Below are 21940 nucleotides of genomic sequence, written 5' to 3' on the forward strand. Positions count from 1 at the left end.
CTAGGGCGATAAATTGCCATGTCCGCACTGTGAGACGCCTAAGACGGCGCTACAGGGAGACAGGAAGGACAGCTGATCATCCTCACAGTGGAAGACCAAGTGTAACAACACCTGCACAGGATCGGTACATCCGAATATCACACCTGCGTGACAGGTACAGGATGGCCACAACAACTGCTCGAGTCACACCAGGAACACACAATCCCTCCATCAGTGCTCAGACTGTCCACAATAGGCAGTCCATGAGGAGGAGATGCACTGCAGTACTTCAAGCAGCTGGTGGCCACACCAGATACTGACTGGTACTCTTGATTTTGAGCCTCCCTTCATTCAGGGACACATTGTGAAACATTTTTAGTTTATGTCTTATGGTGTTGACTCTTTTAGTGTTCATACAAATATTTACACATTAAGTTTACTGAGAAAAACCGTTGAAAGTCAGAGGACATTTCTTTTTTTGCTGAGTATATATATATATGGCTTTGGCTTTGTCTTCACAAAAAGCATACTACAGCAAATAGAACAAATGTTCAACCTTATTTCTAACTGGTCAAGATGCTGCATCATACCACCACTGACACATCCTCCCCCATCTACCCACACATGAGGCAACATGCACACACATGGGAAACCAAAAGCAGTTTTAAGAGAAGAAGCAATACTTAAAAAGAGTAGAACCTGTTACAGTATGATAACATTGTCTTTCTAAGTGCAATTTATCTGATTCATTAAGTCAGAATACCCACAACGACCAACTGGTGACTAACAGAAAGCTGCAGACAGATCCTTATCAGAAACTTTTTTTTTTTTTTTGCAAAGAGGAGCATTGCTGAATTTGTGTTGTAAAATCAATTTGTCTTAGCGAGGGTCAACATCGTAAACCTGCTACACGGACAGCACTCTGCTCACAACATATATAGTTGGTATAGTATTTTATGTATATTTATTTTATCTTTAAAGGCCAATGGAATTACCTGGAGAAATATTTGAGGTCAGAGGTGTGATTTAAAAAACTGCATGCTTGTAAGATCATAGCCCCACTTTTGCTGCAATTTCCATTTCTAACTATGTTGCTTATGCATGAGACGGCTTTGTCTCTACACAAGGTTGATGTATTCCAATCAGACAACCTAATTTTCACATTGGATCATATTATAAACAGTGATAAAATGGGACTTGGTTCCTGATACAATCGTCACTATACAAACTACAATAAATATTTACCAAATGTGCAATGGCCGATTCAGTGGTAACTATAACTGTTGTATCAATCCTGTAGACAGTCATGTTTTGCAATTCACGAAGTATCATAATCTTACAAAGATGAAATTATTTATAATGGTAAAACAGATGCATAGAATGTAGAATATGTTGCTAGAGATAACAAATGCTATTTTTATCGATTTTGCAAACCACTGTTACTTCCCCCCACTCTATAAACTAGAGCATACTCCCAGCTACTGTACAGAATTTAATCATGCAGCAACTCAACTCATCAAATGGCTTGCTCACCGCTACTGTCTCAACTGAAATCCTGTTTGGCAGCACTGTACTGTCAGTTTGCTTCATACTGGGAGTCCCTGCCAACATAGCAGTAATTATACGTCTTACTGGATGGGCCAAGGAAGGCAGTTTCACCCCGAGACTGATGCTAAACCTGGCCATATCAGATCTGCTCACTCTGCTTTCTCTGCCGGTGTGGATTTGGGCTCTACTTCATGGCTGGGTCTTTGGCTTGGTCCTGTGTAAACTTCTTTCCTATTTGGTGTACTTAAGCCTGTACTGCAGCACTCTGTGTGTGATTTTGATGAGTGTCCAGAGATACCTGCAAGTTCTACATCCAGACAAATGGAACAAGCTTGGCAGAAAAGGAAAGAAGATTCTCCTGAGTGGGATGTGGATGTTAAGCGGAGTATTATCTTGCTATGCTCCCGTACAGCGCACTGTAAACCAAGGCAGGGAGGAATACCTTCAGTGCAGTCTATGCTATAGTAACGATGCAGAAAGAGTGGCTACTTCAATATGGGAGATTATACTATTTGTCCTTTTGTTCCCCACGCTGATTTACTTCTACTTTCATCTTTACCAGGGAGTTAATACGTCAGCTTTCTTCAGCAGTCGCTCATTGACAAAACTGGTGACCAGAATTGTTGCGTGTTTCTTTATTTTTTGGATCCCGTTTTACATCTCCAACATTGTGATCATCACTGCTGTGTTGCTGAAGAATAACAAGCTTTTAGAATTTGCAGAATCTGGTCAGACTATTACTACAGCTCTGACTTTCATTAACAGTTGTGTGAACCCCTTCCTTTATGCCTTTTCTGCTCGGGCTCCACGACAGCAAGCAGCTGGAACAGAAAATGCTTAGTTCTTGTATTACCTTGTTTGAGATATTTTAAGTATTTTCTTTTAAAGTATTTTTCATTTATAGATATATACTTCATACAAAGACATTGCTAAAACCCTTATACATGTAGTGTGTTATAATTATGGCACCTTCTAAGGCTAATTAAATACATGTAGCCTAAGGCTGAATTGCATTTTTACTTTTAAACTTGTTTAAGAGCTTGAAACAAAGGAGTAAGTTTTAAACCAAAAGGCAAAAAAAAAAAAAAAAAAATAGAACAGACAAAAACCCAGAGCATTTTTTGCATTACTTATGTTTAATAAATATACTGTATACTGACTTCAGGGTTGTACAATGTAAAGTGTCTTATATGTTTTAATTTTTTGGAATATGAAGAAATTTATTTGAACCAAAACTATAAGCATGACTGAGCAAAAAATAAAACTCAGATAGGCAAATAAATATAAACACCAAAGACTCATATGATTGTGTGTTTTCTATGGTTGGTTGTTCTGTGACCAAAAAATAATAATAGTATGAGCATTTTGAGTTCTACATTTTTGCGGCATCATTTCCATATTCCGCTATTGGTAAAATTGACATGTTTTAAATGTAATGATAACTTTGGCTTTACAGGACATATCCAAAATCCCAAATGCATAGTTTGCTGTCTGAAGCCTCTGCATTAACACACCTTGGCAGGACTTACATTTAAAGTGTTTTGACTAATGTTCCATTTCTGACATGTATTCATGCCACTCAAAATTTAAGGGTTAACTTTGTTATGAGTAGAAAAGTCTGTCTGTTTGTGTCATTTACAGTATATTGCTGACTTTATATATTTTGGTCAACTAGTAGTAAGTTAAAGTTTCATAATAGAATTATGAACCACTACACATTTGTCAGACTTTCTAAAAACTTCATTTATTGGCAGAATTATGAGGAAAGCAAGGGTGCAATTTGCAGCACACGTTATAACTACAACATATACAGAACTTATAAGGATGCAATATTGTCTATTTTTAATTGAAAAAATATGGTTTCATATACTTCTTTTTTAAATATACTTCTGTATACAGTGTATACAGTAATTGTGTTCACTTTATATTTCTCAAGCATATCACACTGGCCTTTTCTGATTGATCTAGCATTAAGATGTGTACATTTTTGTATTACATTGATGGGATTTGTTAGTCTCAAATCTGAGCAAGTTCTATTTATCCATTTATACAAATCCACCAGCAATCCTATTCTCATTACATTCATCACTGTGTAGAATACCTTTGACCTCCTTCAAATCAAACAATCAATCAAAAATGACAAAGTCTGCCTAATTGGGCAAACGCTGAAAGCTTGCCTAAGATAGAATCACCATATTTTAGGTGTAATGCCCTTTTATTGACTTAAAGGTCTCAGTCAGGTGAACATGTAGCTCATCCCATTACTCCTAGTATATACAGTCATAAAATTAGGCTCATTAAGGTTTTGCTCATTGCCTTAATTACCACTATTCAAACTCAATACAATTTCAGCTTCAATACTGTAAATAATTATGGAGGGTTTGTCATTACTATTAATTAATTAATAATTCAATTATTTTAGGTTTGCTGCACATTGCACTTCATTCTATATAACTTGGACCTGTTGTCCTAATTAATAGACACTTTGCCATCAAGTGTTAGCAAAACACTAATTATTAAGAATACAAGAGGGCATCAATCTCATTCAGCATTTTCTACTGTAGAGTCTTGGATAAAAATACAACTTTTAGCAATTAAAATTTAGCATTAAAAATCAAAATTTATGGTCAAAACCTGGTTATTTATGCTTTCTAACATTTGTAGTTTAATATGACCGAAGTAGTCAAAAATTTTACTTAAATAACAGTAGCTGTACATTAAAATATTATTACTCAAGTAGAAGTAAAAAAGTAGTCATCCAAAATATTACTCAAGTAAGAGTAAAAAGTGTTTAATAAAAAGATTACTCAAGTACTGGGTAATTGTTTTATCGTAATGTCCGGTTTATTATTTTTTTAAAACAAAATGATAAATCAACATTTTTAAATAAAAATAAATAAATGGAATAAATAAATCAAACTAAATATCTTTACAAAATATTAAATTAAGAAACAAGAAACACAAATTTCCTAATATCACAACATAAAGCTTTTGAAACCAAGATAAGAAATGTATTGTCACCAAATGATGCAGAAAACACTACTTTCATCACCTCTAGGTTGGATTATTGTAACGCCTTACTGTCTGGTTGTTCAACAGGGTGCATAAACAAGCTTCAGTTATTCCAGAACGCAGCAGCGAGAGTACTTACTCGAACCAGAAGATACGACCACATCACTCCTATCTTATCCACATTGCATTGGCTCCCTGTGAAATTTCGCATTGATTTTAAAATACTACTATTGACGTATAGCATTTATATTTAACCACTAGTTGAGCAAACCAACCACAGTAGTCACAGGCACAGCTCAACAGCTCACTGACTACTATTATCTGTACCATGTCCAATATCTCTTTAGAAACCTTAATTGACATTACCGAAAGATGTATTGTGTTCATATTATCTGCAGGGGAACTTTGTCCTAAATACTGCATATTGTGCTCAAACAAAAGTTAAATACATCACCCAATGTGTTATATATGGAACATGATTACGTGAAGTAAGTAAAGTGTGCTACATGCAGTAATTGACTGCCCCTAACGAATTATGTAAATGCTGTTGTTTTATATTAAGACATTGTGTGTAGGGGATAGTTTGCTACAGATATTGTTACTACTAGAACAGGAATGTTTTTAAATCCGTTTACATTTATAATTTATAAAGATCTGGATGTAAGACTGGAGTTCTCCTGCATGCAAAACACACATGTTCATGCATGCACATGTTCTGCGGAAGGATGGTACTTAAGTGGCGGAGCTGCAGATTAGTGATGGGAAGTTTGAATCATTTTAGGGACTCGGTTATTTGAATCTTTTTTTTAAATCATTTAGTTCATTTCATTCTGTTGTTCAGAAATAAAATAAAATAGTAAATTTTTTAAAAACAGACACCCATCATGTCTACATACACAACATTTGGTGCTAGTTCTAGTAATGAAAATTTTACAATGCAGCCAAGGACAGGAAAATAATAAAATAACATCAGAATAAGCAGCTCACCTCTCATATCTTCTGGTATGAGTTCTTTTAAATCTATTGCACTGCATAGCATCTATGGGAGTCACATGTAGAAAATAAACGAATCACTCTCTGTCATGCACACTCGAAACGAGACCGGCACTAGGACCCGGAAGTTAAGCGGTCGCGAACCAGGAAGTATAAAAGGAGTAAACAAACCATAGCACCTCGCTTAGTCATTGAGTCTCGCCGATGCTACGTTGGAATCCTTCACCAAACTGTGAGTACTCACCTTCTTGGCTTAATTTCCTGATCGAGTGTGTATTTATAGGACATGGGATAGATTGTGTCTTTCCCTTACTCACCATTCGTGAGAGTCCTTAGACTAAAATAGCGTGATTATCCTGCCTACTCGTGTTCTTCCGCATTTGGGTTTACCATTCATGCAACAAAGGGCTAACCGCTAAAGCTTCTGGTCACTCCAGGTTACGTCTTGACAGAATGACTGAGCCTTCCGCGGTGAACCCAGCAGATTACGCGCACCTCTGCGATGTGGTAGATCAGCACGCTAACCGGGGAGATCGCTAATCTGCGCAGAGACCTCCGGATCTCCGGCCAGCTGTGGATGGCGCGGCTAGCCGGTCTCCCGTCGCGGCGCACCAACCCCTCCCTCCTTCTGATGTATTTCTGGCAATCCCCGATAAGTGGGATGGCACGGGGGGGAAGTGTAGTCTGTTTTTAACAGCGCTTGATCTGGTGTTTGAGTTCAATGCCACCAGGTACTCCACCGTTCGGCTACGCATCGCGCTTCCGGTCTCGTTGCTATCCGGGCAGGCAGCTGAGTGGGCCACGGCAGTTCTCCGGGCGGATACAGACACTGTGCACTCATATAATGAGTTCACCCGCCAACTCAGACTTACTTTCGAACACCCAGTGGGCGAGGTGGAGACCGACACCAAACTCTACCATCTGCGGCAGGTAGGATCGTCCATGAGCCAGTACGCCGCTGAGTTCCGGACCCTCGCTGTGCAGACCGACTGGGGAGATGCCGCGCTCCGGACATCCTTCTACGAGGGACTGGCTCCACGCATCAAAGACGAGCTCGACAGGCGAGAGCTTCCTGCCACCCTGGAGGGGCTGATCCAGCTCACCCTCCATATCGATCAGCGCATCCTCTCTCGCCCGAAGCCAGCCCCGAGGACCCTGCCGCCTGCACCCACCTTCTTCTACACCACACCACGACCACCTACCGCTATCACCACCCCAACCTCCTGCCGTGGTTGACACCGGAGCCTAGAAACCCATGCAACTAGGGCGCGCCTCCCTGACCGTGGCGGAACGCGAACGACGGTACAGAGAGTGGTTATGTGCCTATTGTGGGTCAGAGGCACATCCCCGGCGGTCTGCGTTCATCGATTCCGGTGCCGCTGGTAACTTCATTGACTCCACCTATGCCTAAGAATTGGGGTTAAAGATCGAGGCGTTATCCCAGCCGGTTCAAATCACTTCAGTCGACGGTCGGCCCCTCTCATCCAGCCCTATCACCCACCAGACCCAACCAATCACCTTCATTTCATCTCCTCCCATCATCCTCGGATACCCGTGGCTGCTGCAGCACGACCCCCTCCTTTCCTGGAACCAGAACCGTATCCTCCAGTGGGGACCGACCTGCACTGAACTTTGCCTACAGGCCCAGGCTGGGACGTGTTCTACGGAGTCCGAGGCCCCCGATGTCGACATCAACGCCATCCCTCCTGCCTATCGTGACCTGGCTGGAGTCTTTTGCAAGAGATGAGCCACCCACCTTCCATCTCATCGCCCTTACGATCTGGCAATAGAGCTCCAGCCGGGTTCCGTTCCCCCCCGCGGCCACCTCTACTCCCTGTCCACAACAAAGACGCAGGCGATGGAGGAGGATTTGTGTTGTAAATTATATCTCACTCACTCACCTTCTATACTGCTTTATCCTGTATTTAGGGTCGCGGGGACCTGGATCTCAGGAGACTTAGGGCATGAGGCAGGGTACACCCTGGACAGGAACACAGACATACACACACTTATTCACACACTATGGGCAATTTGAGAACACCAATTAACCTAACCTACATGTCTTTGCACTGTGGGAGGAAACCGGAGTACCCGAAGGAAACCCACCAAGCACGGGTAAAACATGCAAACATCATGCACACAGAGAGGGAATCGAGCCTGGCCGAGAATCGAATCCGGACCCTGGAGGTGCAAGGCGACAGCGCTAACAACTACACCACTGTGCCACTAAATTATATCTATCTTAGAAAATAAATTAACAGGTTGAAGTCATAATCCTGAAACTCCAAAAGCACTCTGTGCAATAATAATACCCAGAAAACTGTATTTTCAGACTAAGAAAGTAAATTTAGCCTGCTTTTTTTATCACTTGCTTGGACCTCTTACAATTGCCCTGTTTTTTTTTTTTTTTTTTTTTTTACCTCACTACAGCAGTGACTAGTGAGCGTACTGTAATAGGTGAATAGTTAACTAGTCTATGTATCCCCTATTATGGAGTGTATTACATTATATGTATCTATATGTATATACTATACATTATGCATGAATAAACAGATATAAAATTAAAATATTCTGTTCCTTTTTTGTCCTTGCGGGTCTGGCTTACATCCTCACCTTGGTGACTTTTTTGTTTGCCAGTTTTTTTTTTTTTTAAACTAGCTGCTATTTATTGATTAACCAGGTGGCGCAAAGGGATATTTTGCAAAACAGCTGAAATTGCCTCAGTTTTTTTTTTTTATTGTAAGTAGATCTTAGGTCATAAAAACATGTTGTATTAAAGAAATACTACAGTGATGGTAATTTCCACATCCAAGTACTTCATACAACAAATATGAAAAATCTGAACCGAGCTATTAAAATTTACTGTACAATGATGAGTTATTGGTTTAATGTCGTTTAGACAGACAATTAAATTCACTAGCTGACAATTTTATTTGTACAAAAGAATAAGATGAATCAAATAATAATCATTTTTTTCTGCATCGTTTAGTGACAATATTTTCCTTATTGTGGCAATATTTCTAAGGTGAAAGAATGCTATCCTAGTAATATTATCTACATGTGCTTTAAATGAAAGGTTGAAATCTATAATCACACAGAGGTCTCTTATTGTTGCACTTGATGGAACAGAAAGGCCATCTAAAGTTACAGTGTGAATCACCCCCCACTTTGTGATGTCTTTGTTTTCAGATGTAGTGATGAAGGTAATCATGTCATCAAATCATCTCCCCAGGATCTTAGGATTGGCCTATATTCACGTTTCATACAAAATACATAAAAAACATGTAAAATCAGACATTTTGTTTTTTATACATTTTCTATACAAATACATTTTTCACGTCTGGGAGGCAAGAATACACAGCGTTTCGGTTAATTTTCTGATGCACTCAAGCTTACAGAAAGCAATACAGAATAACGCACCCTGTTTGCTTTCATTATTTTACAAAGTCATAACATTTTGTCATTATTGTGAGTGTACTTAAATAAAAGAGTCTTATAAAGGCTAGCTTATTTAGTTTTATTATATAATTTTTGCACATTAATCTGACATTGAATTTGGCACAACCACTTTTTCTAAAGCACACCCAGAGAGTGTTTTCTGGCTACGCTAGTGATACACATGATACAATCTAAAGACTCACTGTTTTAATGTTTACTTTGCAATGCAAATAAGAAATGCCTACATTTAATTTAAATTCTAAATTTGTACTGTGAGTTTAATGCTGTGATTATGAATTAGTATAATTGCAATGTTTCACTTGAATTTATCTGCCACCACGTCCAGCTCTTAAGGAGCTGCGGTTTATTAACCCTTAAGAGAATAAACTAAGGCTGTAGTCTTTAATTATAGTGCAACTTCACGGTAAAGCCAGCAAACGAACACCCCTAATGCCGTCGCTGCGGTAGACACGGAGGTAAAACTATTATTTTGGTTGAGTACCGTCTGTATGATGTGTTGTCTAGGGCTGCTGAAAGTTTGGTCAGCCCCTTGATGTTGCTTTCATTAAAGGGCATCACACTTTACATTACATGTTTCTTTTTTAACTGTGGAGAACAGGTAGAGCACCCCATTACCCCTTCCAATCCTTGTATGAACAGTGATTAAATATAAGTAAATATAAGTAAATAAGGAAGTCGATATACCTCCAACCATTTTGCCGTCAATCCTGTAGATTTCAGGTAGACTTTGCAGTTAAATTAATATGATATGAATACTAAATTGTTTACAATGTCAAATCATATGCATTCAGAACTGCAAAATACCTTTCTGGAATTTTTCCTCATTTTTTTCTCATGACTACAGGAAGTGTACCTTTTGTCATCATGACTTCTGCTTACTCTATTAAGTCAAGGTTCTTTCCAGCCACAATACAGGTATCTAACCATGCAGCAACTCAACTTATCAAACAGCTCACTCACTGCTCCAGCCTCAACTGGAAACCTGATTGCCAGTAGTGTGCTCTCAGTATGCTTTATACTGGGAGTCCCTGGTAATATCGCTGTAGTGGTGCGCCTTGCTGGATGGCTGAAAGGAGGTAGTTTTACCCCAAGACTGATGTTAAGCCTGGCCACATCCGATCTGCTCACTCTGCTTTCTCTGCCGTTTTGGATTTGGTCTCTTCTGCAAGGCTGGGCCTTTGGCTTGGTCCTGTGTAAGTTTCTCTCCTATTTGGTGTACTTAAGCCTGTACTGTAGCATACTGTGTGTGATATTGATGAGTGTTCAGCGATACTTGCAAGTGCTGCATCCTGAGAGATGGAACAAGCTTGGCAGAAAAGGAAAGAAGATCCTTCTGAGTGGGATGTGGATCATAAGTGGAATATTATCATCCTATGCTCTTGTACAACGTACTTTAAGCTTAGACAGGGAAGGACGACTTCAGTGCAAGCGATGCTACCGGACTGATGGTGAAAAAGTGGCTACATTAATATGGGAGATTTTATTATTTGTGGTTTCATTCCCCATAATAGCATATTTCTACTTTCACCTTTATCAGGGAGTTCATAACTCAGCTCTGTTTAGTGGCAACCTAATGACAAAACTTGTGACCAGAATTGTTGCATGTTTCTTTATTTTTTGGATTCCATTTCACATCAACAATATTGTGCTCATCATTGCTGTGTTACTTGGGAATGACAATCTGTTAAGATATGCAGAAGCAGGAGATAATATCACTGCTGCACTGTCTTTCATTAACACTTGTGTGAACCCCTTCCTGTATGCTTTCTCTGCTCGGGCTCTACGACAGCACACAGCTGGAACAGACAGTATTTCATGATGTTAAGGTTTAAAGGGTTTATGCATTTTTCATGAAAGCCAGTGACTTGTTAAAGTTTATGAATATGGATCTCAACCCACATTGTTTTTCTTAGTAACCTTTAATTGAGCATTTTATATGCAGTCTGGACAAAGTCATACTGTGACATGACAATTTCTCTCATGATGAAAATGGTTCCTCAGATGATTTTACTTCAAAATTAATGATCCAAAACAGTTTTATAAGAAAAGAAAAAAATCATAATGTTAAGTTCACTTTAGATTGGTAATTTTTTTTTCAGCTTAGCTGGAATATGAGTATGGTTTTGATGCTTTAAAGAGGATCTTAAACTATCAAATGCGAAATAAATTTTGTTCTCCCTTTTCACCTGTACCTTTTGTGCTTGTGACTTTTATACATGCATTTCTCATACTATAGGCATACCTTGTATTCCTTTTATTCCTACCAAAGAATGCCACATTTCTCTGCCATGCATTCACAAATTCACAGATTTTGCTATTTAACATTGAAACATTCATACACCTTAAATTGTTATAAGGTCATAATAAATATATGGAGAAAAGCAAAATGCCCTGCTAGCCCTATTTTCGACATTATAGGTTCATGACCTGTATCTTTTGATGTTGTCTATATAGAATACCGCAGACACCATAACTTCTGCTTGCTTTATAATCTAGAGCATATACCCAGCTAAACCACAGCATCTAAGCATGCAAGGGCTTAACTCAAATTCAATAGCTTGCTTAGTGTTTTTCTCTTGTTAGTATCTCTCTAATGATGAAAGCTGTTCATCAGATAATTATCTTTAATTTCAACAGTTTCATAATTTATAAATAATCTATAAAAGAAAATGTGTGGTGCTGGTTATTTCTTGCTCAAGTCAGATTTACTAGTTATTAAAAGAACTTTCATAGTCTTGTCAGCATGTACTGTTAATGTTGTGTTTATTTTAGATGAATGACTTTATTCAGGTTTGTTATAAAGTGATTTTTGGGCTCACAGAGAATCCAGAACTATCAAATACAAATAAAATTAACTTTTATTTTTTAACTGCATTTTTTGTTACTATGATTTTAGCAAATGTATTTCTCATACGTTAGGCATGCATTTTCTGGCATGTAAACCACAGAATGTCACATTTCCTTTTGTGGTCATGAAAGAAGTAGAAAATAAGCCTTTAAGCACAGTAACCCACATATACATTGATATTAATGTTAATAATACAAGTGCTGTAACAATAGAAAAACAAAAGTGGGCATAAGTATTATTTTTTTAAACTGACATAAATCATTCAAATTGTGCATGCTGGTTGAGTAAATTGTTTTCTACACAATTAACATAGTCTCTATTACAAGCTGTGCATTTGCACAATCATTGAACCCAACTTTCGAATCCTCTCTGAAAATCCCCTTAGTCAAAATTATTAGTCTACCACTGCATGATTTGTCTTCAGTGCTGGCTTCCTCTTCCTGCATAGTGCATACTTATGCCATTTCTTCCCCACGTTCATGACACACACACACACACCTGGCTGTTTAGAAAGTGACTGACTGACTGTTTACTTGCTACTAATATATCCCACATCTTAATTGCTCCCATTGTAACAAGACAATCATTGTTATTCACTTAATTTTTACTAGTTGCAATGTTATGGCTGCTAAGTGTATAATAATATACTGTAAAGAGTTCGATCCTTCTGCATGGGTTGCACCACAGACACATGGACACGAGGCAAGGTCTTACGGGAAAAAGGGTAAATTTATTTAGAAAAAATGGGAAAGGAGGAGAAGGGAGGAGGGAAGAAGGATAAAATATAAGAAACAGAGTTAAAAGTTGCACGTGCAGGTACGGTGGCAGTGGCCAGCTGGCATGCAGGGGGCCTAACGCAGTCCTTCTTGCGCCTCTTCAGCCGCGGGGATGCAAAGGCAGGCTCTACGTAGGAGTGAAGGTGCCCCCCTTGCACCTGCAGAAGGGGGGGTGCCTACATAGGGAACCTATAGAGTGAGCGAGAAGCGATAACAAAGAAGCCATTGCCATAAGGGAGTATTATTGCCATAAAGATGTGACCATGCTCCTGCCTTCTAGTACAACTTGTGCATGCCTGCAACTACTGTTGTTTAGATTTTACAATATAGCACTGATGCAATTTTAAACCTTAAATTGTTAGAATGTTTAAATAGATGGATGTAAAATGCAAAATATCTTGACAGATATTTTGTGACAATAAGTTTCTGCAGTTTAGATGAATTTAGAAATTTTTTTTTTCAATCACTATTGGAACCCACAAACACCAAGACTTCCCCTTACTTGATTATCTAGAGCAGGGGTCTCCAAATCCAGTCCTGGAGAGCCAGTGACCAGCACAGTTTGTAATTCACCATCACCTAAACACACCCACTGAACCTAATAATTAACAGATTAGTTAAATCAGCTATGTTTGTGAAGAAGAATCACCAAACTGTGTTGGACACTGGCCCTCCAGGACTGGATTTGGAGATCCCTGATCTAGAGTCTTCACCCAACTACAGGCCACCATTTCACCATGCAGCAACTGAACTCATCAACCAGCTTACTCACTGCTAAAAATCTGATTTCCAGTACTGTACTGGGTGTTTGCTTCATACACACCAGACCACGCACAGACCACGCTTCTGAGTCTCTTTCTCACGAACTCCAAATCAATTGTCAACAAGATGGAAAAAATAAGACTAAGGATTTCTTCACAGTTGTTTGAAAAACTGCAAGATGGTAATTACAGAGACTTGGCTGGATAGTGCTATCCCTGACACGCCTATCGAGGTTGCCGGTTGCTCTATTTAACCAGCTGATAGGAAGGCTGACTCCAGTAAGAACAAAGGTGGAGTAGTGTGCATAAATGTTAATAATGCCTGGTGCTTTGAGATGCTTGTCCTGTTCCACATCAAAGCCAACATCCCTGATCTGGACAAACACCAGTTTGCCTACTGTAGGAACAGATCAACAAAGGATGCAATCTCAATCACACTCCACACAAGCCTGTCTCATCCACACTTATGTTAGGATGTTATTTGTAGATTTGTGGACCCCACAAACCGGTGAACAAGCTGAGCAACCTGGGACTAAATACCACATTCTGTTTATGGATCCTGAGCTTTTTCACTAACAGACCACAGAATGTCAGGATGGGCAAGCACACACATGATCCATTCTTACCCTAAATACAAGAGCACCTGTGTCCTCAGTCCAGCCCTTTTTACCCTACACATGACTACAAAATCATCCACTCCACCACAATGATAACAAAACCAACACCACAATGATTTGTTTGCTGATGACACCACAGTAGTGGGACTGATCTAAAAAAATGATCAGACACACTACAGAGAGGAGGTTCAATATCTGGTTAAGTGTGTGGATAGTGACCTGGTTTTGAACACCACTAAAACAAAGGAGATTGTGGACAGTAAAAACAATACCACCACCACCACCACTCCACATACTGTAAATGGTGAGGAGCTTGTGAGGATTAATGCTGTCAAATTCCTGGGTCTGCACATAAAGGATTTAATATCAACCATTAGTTTCCAATTAGTGGAAAAAGCTAAGCAGAGGCTTTTCTTCCTAAGAAAGTTCAACAAGGCTAATGTACCCTCTCAGCTCCTAGTAAATTTCTACAGGAGCATGATAGAAAGCATTTTTTGTCACTGCATCACAGTGTGGTACACCGGCTGCACTGCAGAGAAGTGGAGATACCTGGCTCGGACAGTTTAGACTGCACAGATGATTGTGGGAACCAAGCTTCTCAACTTTGACAAAGTTTATGCTAGCTGTCTACACAAGAGAGATAGCAACATCATTAAGCATCCTACCCATCCGGGACATATAATTTTTGTGCCCCTCTCATCGGGAAAAAGATATAGGACAATCAGGACAAACACTAACAGACTGAGGAACAGCGTCTTCCCCATACAGTAGCTGTGGCCTCTATTACTGTGAGTAGCCGTAGCCTGTATTAATCAGATCACTTCAGTCACTGCCCGCAAGCTTGGGGTAAGTCAGGCTTACTTAGTTCTTGTCGATTTTTTCTTTACAACAAAAGAAGAATTTGTCTATTTCTTGTCACCCAGGCTACTTAGGTGCTTTTTCAGTCCCTTGTTTTTTTAATACTGGACTACTGTAACTCACTCCTGGCAGATCTGCCCCCATTTGTCCTCTGCAGCTAATCCAGAATGCAGCTGCATGGCTTGTTTTTTACCTTCCTAAGGTTCCCCACACCACCCCACTTCTCCACCCCTTGCACTGGTAAGTGTACTGCTTGTGCTTGTCTACAAAGCTAAAAATAGTCCAGCTCCCATTTACAGTACCTCGCAGCTCTACCACCCCACACAGCACCACATTCCCTCTGATCCTCCAGCATTGCCAGACTGTTCTCACTATCTCTCAGATATCAAGGAAGACATGCATCAAGGTTATTGTCTGTTCCGGCAATTACTGTAGATGGTGAAATGAACTTCCTCTAGGTGTCTGTACAGCTAAGTCACTGGCTATCACTATTTAAGTGACGACTAAAGACCTATCTGTTTCTTAGATATTTCGGTTAATTCCCACCGACCACAACAACCACCACTAAAGAAAACTGTCTCCTGTTGCCATTGAGGGTTGTGATATACAAATATCTTGTCGTGCATTTGGATGACAAACTGGACTAGAGCACAAACACAAAGATCATATAGAAGAACAAAATAAAAAAGATTTCTTGCTAAAACTCAAGTCCTTTATTATTTGCAGTCCATTTCTAGAAGTATTTTATCAGTCTGTTGTGGTCAGTGTAAATTTTTATGCGGTGGTGTGCTGGGGCATTGGTTTGAGTGTGGAAGACGCACATATAGGCTTAATAAGCTTAATAGGCTTAATAAGCTGTTCAGGAGGCCTCCGAGTGGCGCAGTGGTAAAGTGCTCTATCATCCGGAGATCGCTGGTTCGATCCCTGGGTGATGGTGTTACCTCTCACAGCCGGAGGTCTAGAGAGAGCTGATTGGCTGAGTTCTCTCAGAGGGGAGGGGTGAGAGGTACTTTGTGGTACATTAATCAGGGGCAACTGTGAGCTCGCGCACGCGGAAGGAGCGGCTAACACTTTCCTCCGAGTGTGTTACTCCGCCCCTAACGATGTGTGAGCAAACAATCGGCTGTTGGTCGGCTGGCGTCACGCGGTTCGGAGAAAACAAGTGATAGTCTTTGGCCCTCCCGACTGAGTGGTAGTAGTAGCCTTAATGTGGGAGCCCCCTAGTGACAGGGAGGAATTGGCCACGACTAACACTCAGTGTTTTCTTACCAAAAAACAAACGAAATAATCAGTAATAGACTAAGACAGATTCGCTGCTCTGTTATAGAAGTGTTATGGAAGGTTGTTTATATCTGCACCCATTAGGCTCTTTAATGAGTCCCTGCAAGACGGGGATATTATAGACCTCCTTGTTGCTAATGAGACAAGGATTGCCACCGTTTTATATGTTTATTCATGCAGCTGCTGAACAATCTTACAAACAGCATGCACAATATTTGCACAATTATGTTCTGTAGACATACTACTTTCCTGTACAAGCAGGGCTTGAGTTGAGGGGGAATGCCATTTGTCATAAAAATGATATCTTAAAACTCTCTTTATGTGATCATAACGGCGATTAACCAATCAGAATTCAATACTGTAATGTGCTGCTTACAAGCTCACACAAGTTCGCGTAATTTTTTGCGATGTTTGCATTTTCGCAAATTGACTTTTGACATATTTAAAAAAGGAGAGAACTGAAGGTATGATGCATACGCACAAATCCCCTCAGCGGAGATGCGATGAAAACTAAATATTCAATTTAATACAGGAGTTTTAAAAATAACTGACAGCTTTAATGATTATGAAAGACATGTTCTTTACCCAATTTATGTAACTTCATTCTCAAATTGAAGCAGCTTTTTTTTCAGACTTTGTGGCTTCACCCACATGCTTGGGTACAAAGGGGTCAGAAATAGATGGAGACAAAGACACTAGTGCATAGTCATACAAAGCTACAATACTATTCAATTAAATTAGTTAATTACTAATGTTTATCAAGTGTAGATTTTTATATAATCCTCCCCAGATGAAAGCCATGGAAAGGATCAACTGATTTTTGACAAGTGCATGTTTAAATGCATGTGTAATTAAGCTTATATTTTGTTAATAAAACTGTTCTTTAAATTTTTAAAATTAACCATATTTTGCAATAATTTATTTATGGTTAGTTAAAAAAAATTGACCATACCACCCCCTTTAATTTTTTATTTTTTTTTTACAATTACAACCACTGTGTAGAATTGCAGGTTTAAATAGTAATTTTGTGTACTTGGTTTATTTAATTTAATTGTATCCTTTTTTGTTTCCCTTTGTACTTGTGTATGTTTTGGCTGTCTGACTATTATTCGGTGCTGCTGCACAACCGTAATTTCTCTTGGGATTAATATAGATTTATTATGGTCCTTGTACCAATACTCCTGTCTTGTCAGGATTAAGAAGGAGGAAGTTAATAAGCACTAGTGTCTAATGTCTTTCACACATTTCTCAACTTTGTTAAGGTAATGTCTCTTATTTGGCTTTGTTGAGACATGTAACGATGTGTCATCCGCATAACAGTAGAAGCTAATACTGTGTCTATGAATTATGATGGCCAGTGGAAGCATGTAAAAGAGAAAAAAAAAAAACATTGGGTCTAAAACAGAAGAACACCAAACTTCACTTTAGTACAGTTAGTACTAAATAGATGGTCACCATTTACAATACATCTAGAAACTGATCATTTGCCAATAGGACCTGAGCCAGGAGAAGGCCATTCCCTTAACTCCTACAACATTTTTAAAACTAACAAGCAAAATAGTATGATCTATGGTGTCTAGGACAAGCAACACAAGCAAGGACACAATGCTTACCAAAAGCCAGTAGTAGGTGATTTACCACTTTAGCCAGCACTTTCTCTGCACTGTGAAGGCCTAAAACGTGACTGATACATTACATGAATGAATATGTAGATATGATCATAGCTGATGGATTATGACCTTTTCTAGGATCTTGGAGAAAAAGAAGAGATTTAATATTGGCTTATAGTTGGACAGCTGCTGGGTGAAGTTTCTTAATTAGGGGTTTAGTAACTATTTTAAAAGAGTTAGGAACATAGCCACTGCTGAGGTACAGTAAGAGTTATCTATTTTTAAAAAGGGTTCAGTTATTTCTGGTACTGTATAATTTTATTATATTTGTAGGTACTGGATCTAGTACACATGTTGATTTGTGAAATTAGTTCAGTCTTGTATAGGGACGTTAACTATTCTAAGAGCTGATCCTATATAGTTACATTATCATCTACATTAATATTTTTGAAATTGTCTGGTTTTAAATGCTGATTATTTTGCATGATAATTTTAAATATTGTTAGCCCACACTACTTGACTTACATGTTTCTGTGGTAGTAGTATTCCTTAAATTAGAATAAATTTTTTCTAATGTCCTATAAGAGTGGTGAGATACATTATATGTATATTATAGTATTTGAAATACTACCAATTTAGTTTGACACTATTACTATTCTAGCTTTCAAGCGGTTTGTTTTTATGGTTAACCCAGAGTTTCTTCTACAAAGAAAACATACACTCTGTCTAACGTTTAGATGCACTCCTCAAATTCTACATTCTTTTCCATCAAAGTGCTAACTAATAAACACTTATCACAGATGCAGTGATTACTAATAAAAGAGGAAGAATGAATAAGCATCCTGCACTCCACATACTCAGAGTTCAGTGTTGGCCTTGAAGAGCATTTACTGTAACATACCTTAGTCTGGGTTTTGTTGCTGGTATTTACTCTAGTTGGATTTGGCATAGATAGATATCTCTTCCTGTTTTTAGACAGAGCAACTAAAGTACTCTTCAAAAATGGCCATAGGTCAAGATGCACTAAAATAAATAAAAAATGCTAAACTGTTGATTGTTTGATAAAACTGTTAAAAAGCAGTATAATTTAAATCCTGATACAAGTGAGAAACTTAAGGTAAATGATTCAAAAACAGGAACTCTTTCACAGTGAGATCTGTGATGTTGAATACTCACCTCCCTATATAAGGTGGTTCTATTTCAGTCAGGTGAACTGTAAAACAGTGATAAAAATAGGCTTTATAAGGTCTCACTGATGTAATTACCGCTATTCAAACTGCAAGTAATTATATCTCACTAACATTTCAATTTTAATTTTATCGGTAATCATGTAGGTTTTGTGATTAAAGATTAATTAATGATAAAAACAAAACTGTATAAATATGAAATAGTTTTTAATCACCTGAGACATTATATTTTGGGTTTATTGCACCTATTTTTCATTCTGTCTAAGTTGGCCCTGTTGTCACTTTGTAATGGTAGCGGAACAAACTACACTAATTAATGGAAATGCAAGGTGGAAATATCAATCTGTCAACATGGTTTACTGTGGAGTCCAAAGTTTATCAGTTACAAAATCTCATCAGGATTTATGCCCCAAACCTACTTATTTATATTTAAAAACTTCTGTAGTTTAATATCTTTAGTTTACATTTATTTATTTATTTATTTATTTATTTATTCTGTGTCCTCTGTGACAATAGCAGTTTAGTGAATGCGATTATAGGTAAGATTCATCTGATTGTCATGCTACTGGAAATATTGTGGGTAATGTGTGACATGCTATGTGTTCCTATGCTTGCAAACTAAATGCAACCATTTTGCAACATTTCACACTTCCTTCAAAATATAACATTTAACAATGCAGCAAGTGAACAACTCAACAGCCCACTGACTACTTGATTGTCAGCAGCATGCTGGCAGCATGCTGGTTCATGCTGCTGGATCCTAGTAGTATTGCTGTAGCAATGTTTTTTGCTAGATGGAGATAAGTAGTTTTACTCTAAGACTAATGGCAAGACATATCATGTGTTATGTCAAGTATCAAATGTAACATTATTGTCCTATACTCAGCTTAGTATTCAAGATAGCTTTTTTTTGTTTTTGTTCTTTAAGTTAGTTTTCAGTGATCTAAAACCGACAAATTTATCACCATTGAGTACATTAGGTATGATAGAGACACCTTGTTTCTATTGGTATACAATGTACTTACAATTCAAGGTTTTCAACTCCAGACTTTAAGCTGGCCAAGTCAGATCTTGGGGGAGAACAAAGGATGCAATGCGAAGCCGTGGCCCTGAAGGAAACAAGCAGGCGTCAGGAACAGGCTGAGAGCCTGTGCCCGTCCGTGAAGAATAAACTCTATGACCTCAGGGCCAGGGTAAAGTTCCAGAAAGACATTTGGGACTACAATTTTCTTTCCTTCACCGAGACATGGCTGAACCCAGCGGTGCCAGACCATGCCATCCAGCCTGTTGAGTTCTTCTTTGATTACCGCAATGGTGTTTAATGGTGAACAACAGCTGGTGCAACAGTTCCTCTTAACTGCTTCTGCACATCCAACCTGGAGCTATTGACCATCAAATGTCGTCCTTTTTACCTTCCTCTGGAATTTACATCGGTCATAATCAGCAGTTTTTATATTTCATCACAAGCGTACACGGTCACTGCCTAATGCGAGGTGCAAGAGGCACTCACACAGCACCAGACACAACACCGAGACGGTGCACTTATTGTGGCGGGGGACTTCGCACCGCTGCCTATAACGCGGGGCTTGCGTTGGGGGACATCGTACAAGACTGGGTCATACAACATCTGAAAGGTGGTCAAAGAGGTGAAGCAACGTGCTGTTGTATGGCAGCGTGGCATGTATGTGTTGCATTTATAGCTACTTGTTGCAGCGCGCACGCGCTCTTGCTCTCTCTCTTGCTCTTCCTTTCTTACAGGTGGCCCCGCCCTAATTGAAAGGCCGCTACGTGCCCCGTGGTTGGGTGTCCTTGGACCTGTCTTTAAAAAAGTGACGACGAGAGCCGGAAGTGCGCGGGGTGTTGATGGTGGTCTGATGTGCCAAGACTCTTTGCATTTACAAATATACTGTTGTGTCGCGCCAGTGGTACGATTTCCGAGTGGTGATAGCTTTTTTTTTCTTATGGTTTTCTTTCTGTTAGCATTGCTGGAGGTTTTTGCCCGCTGTTGAGTTGTATGTATTGTAAATAGTGTAAATACATCCTTTGTTTCTGTGTATGTGTGTGCTTGGGAAGCTGTAGGGGTTGGGTGCCATTTTCTTTAACAAACTCGTTTTCTCATGTTTTGTTTGAATAGTTAGGGAGTCAGTTTGGTCCCTGTGTTTTTTTGTTTGGCTTTTTTCTTTGAGACAATATTTTTGTTTATTGCTTTGGCCTTGGCCCAACCCTGAAGCTTAAAAGCTTGTTGTAAAAAAAAAAAAGAGAGAAAACCAACACATTTATTGTAAAGATTTATTATTTATGTTGCTCCTGGACCCTAGACCTGGGACGTAACAAATGCTACAGGAGAAAACTTCAGCTTCAACAGAGTGACTCTAGGAGTCTGTGTCAGGGACTACTACTACTACTAATAATAATAATAATTTTTATTTATATAGCGCCTTTCCAGAGCTCAAAGACACTTTACAATAAGTGAAAACAAAATAAGATACAAATACAAACAGACATTAAAGAACTGAAGTAGAAAACAATTAAGTCAACAAACAGAAAAAAAGGACAGACATGCAGAGGACAGGTGGATTCAGGTGAAACATTCGGAAAACATGTAAGTTTTGAGTAAAGATTTAAATACTGATATGTTATTAACAGAGTTCCAAAGTTTGGGTGCAATAACACTAAATAATCTGCCGCCCATTGAAGAGAGGCGGTACCGAGGGACAGCAAAAAAAGCCACAATCGGAGGAATGTAGTGAATGAGTCGGAATGTGAGGGGCAAGCAGATTGAAGAGATAAGTGGGAGCTAAGCCATTTACAGATTTAAAAACAAAGAGAAGAATTTTTAATTTGATACGGTAGGCAACTGGGAGCCAATGGAGATCATACAAGATTGGGGTTATATGAGCAGAGCGTTTGGTATGAGTGAGTATTCTAGCCGCAAATATATTGTAATCCGGAGATAAAACGGCGGGTAGACCAATAAAAAGGGCATTACAGAAATCAATCCGTGACCAGAT

General features: G+C 39.0%; 2 protein-coding genes across 2 annotated transcripts; both read left to right on the top strand.

Moving 5' to 3' along the window:
* Positions 1 to 1468: 1468 nt before the first annotated feature.
* Positions 1469 to 2368, top strand: LOC128509622 (leukotriene B4 receptor 1-like). The gene has a single exon (XM_053481428.1). It carries the CDS (start codon positions 1478 to 1480, stop codon positions 2366 to 2368), a length of 891 nt encoding a protein of 296 aa, XP_053337403.1. The 5' UTR covers positions 1469 to 1477.
* Positions 2369 to 9913: 7545 nt separating this feature from the next.
* On the top strand, positions 9914 to 10810 carry LOC128509632 (leukotriene B4 receptor 1-like). The gene has a single exon (XM_053481444.1). The coding sequence runs from the start codon at positions 9917 to 9919 to the stop codon at positions 10808 to 10810; it is 894 nt and encodes a 297-aa protein (XP_053337419.1). The 5' UTR covers positions 9914 to 9916.
* Positions 10811 to 21940: the final 11130 nt, after the last annotated feature.

Source organism: Clarias gariepinus, chromosome 21 (assembly GCF_024256425.1).
Source record: "Clarias gariepinus isolate MV-2021 ecotype Netherlands chromosome 21, CGAR_prim_01v2, whole genome shotgun sequence".
Lineage (NCBI taxonomy): Eukaryota > Metazoa > Chordata > Actinopteri > Siluriformes > Clariidae > Clarias > Clarias gariepinus.

What these genes read in the sequence shown, in the direction of transcription:
- LOC128509622 (XM_053481428.1), top strand. Translation starts at nt 1,478, where the DNA reads ATGCAGCAACTCAACTCATCAAATGGCTTGCTCACCGCTACTGTCTCA.
- LOC128509632 (XM_053481444.1), top strand. Translation starts at nt 9,917, where the DNA reads ATGCAGCAACTCAACTTATCAAACAGCTCACTCACTGCTCCAGCCTCA.